The sequence below is a fragment of the Egretta garzetta genome, unplaced genomic scaffold, assembly GCF_000687185.1.
Source record: "Egretta garzetta isolate BGI_Z169 unplaced genomic scaffold, ASM68718v1 scaffold51, whole genome shotgun sequence".
NCBI classification, from domain to species: domain Eukaryota; kingdom Metazoa; phylum Chordata; class Aves; order Pelecaniformes; family Ardeidae; genus Egretta; species Egretta garzetta.
Genome location: NW_009258549.1, coordinates 207850 through 210452, shown reverse-complemented (window position 1 = coordinate 210452; position 2603 = coordinate 207850). Strand labels below are relative to the sequence as shown.

The following is a 2603-nucleotide window of genomic DNA, read 5'->3' as shown; positions in this document are numbered from 1 at the left end:
GTAGCTGTAGCTACTTCTCCCCCACATCCATGTCCAATGTCACAAGACACCCTTATGTTTGTATGAGGCTGGCATGGCCATCCACTTGTGGAACTTCCCTTCTCTCATGAACAGCAATGGCCATAGCCCCAGTTAAATAGAGATTTTCAGACTTCTAGAGCTATTCTACAATGACACTCAGTTGCTTAGAAATTTCCCTGCCATCTTTCACCACAATTTTGAAGGAAGATGTGAGAATCTTTCATGTTGCCTTCAGATATTAAAGAAATACAAACCAGATACTTTTGCACAGCTTACTATGGCCTGACAGACATAAGGAACTTGCATGCCCACAGCACCGTATAAGGATTATTGCTCCTGACAAGAATCAATGGACAACAGTCCAACTGCATTTTCTTTCATTATTGACAACTCTTTTTATCCTAGATCTTAATTTTCCTATGTTAAAACAGTATTTTTGAAGGACCTCATATAAAGGTTGTATTAATTTCAAATACAAAATGTCCCTTAATTCCAAAACAAAATCTACTTGCTTTGAAAGAATGCTGGAAGACAATTCCCTCCCAGCTTCTCAAGCATGTGCCTAAAAGACAGGATTGTATAACAAGACAGACCACGGCACTAGGCTGTACTTGCAGAGCCTCCTCTAGGGAGACCATTCACCACAGGACCCAGCAGTTGGTGGGAGCTGTTATCTGCTTAACTATTATTGTATGTACTGTCACAGAGGACACAAAGCACTGGGTAACATGAAAAAATGTGCCTGTTGGCTGCATGCAGCATACGGGGTCATACATATGTACACCTATGAAGCACGAGGCAGGAGCTATCTCAGCAACACAACCTCCATGCACAAGACAGACAGGTCTCACTATGGGAGACAGTCTGAATCTCAGGGAACTGTTATAACCCATCAGAAAGGAATCATGCACTCATCTTGTGAGTGGCGTTTCCAACAGGCAGTGCCTGGTGCATTTGTTCAGTACCTAGAATAAGCTTCCTTGAGAAGACAGCAGTGAGGCTGGTAAGAAACATACTCCTAACTTCCTTAGGGAAAGTGGATGTTCCAGCAAAAAACATTAAATCCTGTAAAAAAGCCAGACCTGAAACAGCTTAGGGTCTCTGAAATAGCTTCCGTGTCACAGCTAATATACAATGAATACTGACAAATTTCCACCCCAATAACTGGCTATATATCAGACAACTGTAAGAAGCCAAATATTCTGAAGAGATTCTCCACTATACAGTACAGCAACTGACACAACAAGATACCTTCTTTTTTGCCTTGTGCTGCACAGGGCAATTCTTACGTACTTACCCTCTCATCACTCTTTTGAACTTCCACATGAGCTTTCTGGTTGTCAGATTGCTCATTCTGCCCTTCTTCTTTTGGACTGTTGGCCTGACTTTTGTTGGGGATCAAGGTGGACGGCTCATGACCGTTCTCATGTGGGGGAGGAACAGAAGGAGGAGGTAGGTTGGGTTGCCCATCTGCTTCTGCTAGTAATAAGCATATCAAATCACCAGAAACAATCCCGTATGAAGCTAAGGTCTTCTGATCTTCTGTGAGAGCATCTTTTCTGTTCAGTGTTATTGAAAACTCTGTATCAGAACTGCAAAATAGAAAAAAAAAAATTGAAACATTGTTGGCTGCACCTGGGTAACTGCATACAGAAGTATAGTTGGAAATGCATACTGCATACTAACTACTATGGAATACATACTGTATTTCAACACTACTATGCCATGGGTTTTAATCCATTAATAACTAGCTATATGTTAAAGGAAGAGTGAGGAAAAAAATATGGTATGAAATTATTTCCCCAATGCTTCTCTCCAAATGTTTTCAGTAGCTGTAGCTGCTTGGTAGGTATAACTTCATTTATAGTAATTGCTCATAAAACAGTTATGAAGGGAAGCAAACAAGCATCCTCCAAATTAGAAGACATCACACCTAGCAAAACAAGCTTTACATATACTGGCTGAGATTATTTAAAAACAAAATAGTGTTGCAGACTCAACCATCTCCCTCTCTGATTATGAAAAACATTCATTTCAAAAGGTCAGCAGCTGCCCCGCAGCATGCTAATTGCAAATGAGGGTAGTAAGAAAAGATGCTTCAGGATAAGCACTTACCACAAAGAAAAAAAAAAAAAACCAACAAACCACACAAATAGAAATGCAACTGGTTAGCAGGGAAGCAGCTATCCAGTATCAGCTATAAAACACGCCCGCTCTGGCAGGACAAGCACTAACTTCAGATTTCTCCTGCCCGCACTGCTATGCAGCACAGCGCTATCGAATGTACCTATTGCCAGCGAAACACGAGTCTGTCGTTCCCAATTAAAGGCTTGTGAGGGCAAACCCTTTAGCCACCATCAGAAAGTGAGCCCCTTCCTGGGGGCGATTCTCAAACCGATTTTGCAGGCGTTACTCTCCTACACAGGCCGCCACGAGCTCTCCATAGGCCCAATGCTTATGGAACTTACGGAACCTGGTCTGGTTAGCGGTGTCGCTGCTCCTGCAGGGGGCTTGGACTAGATGACCTCTAGGGGTCCCTTCCAACCCAAAACATTCTATGATTCTATGAACCCAGCGACTCT

The 2603-nt window shown here is 42.4% G+C and overlaps 1 protein-coding gene across 1 annotated transcript in view; it reads right to left on the bottom strand.

The window, feature by feature from the left end:
• The window catches only part of FBXO7 (F-box protein 7), a 17735-nt gene that overhangs the window by 8842 nt on the left and 6290 nt on the right, over positions 1–2603 (bottom strand). Inside the window, exons 3-5 of the mRNA XM_035903175.1 lie at positions 2593–2601; positions 2490–2494; positions 1319–1613 (exon numbers count right to left, since the gene is read on the bottom strand). Of these exons, the coding sequence (XP_035759068.1) occupies positions 1319–1613; positions 2490–2494; positions 2593–2601 (309 nt within the window). The remainder of the gene's footprint in view (positions 1–1318; positions 1614–2489; positions 2495–2592; positions 2602–2603) is intronic.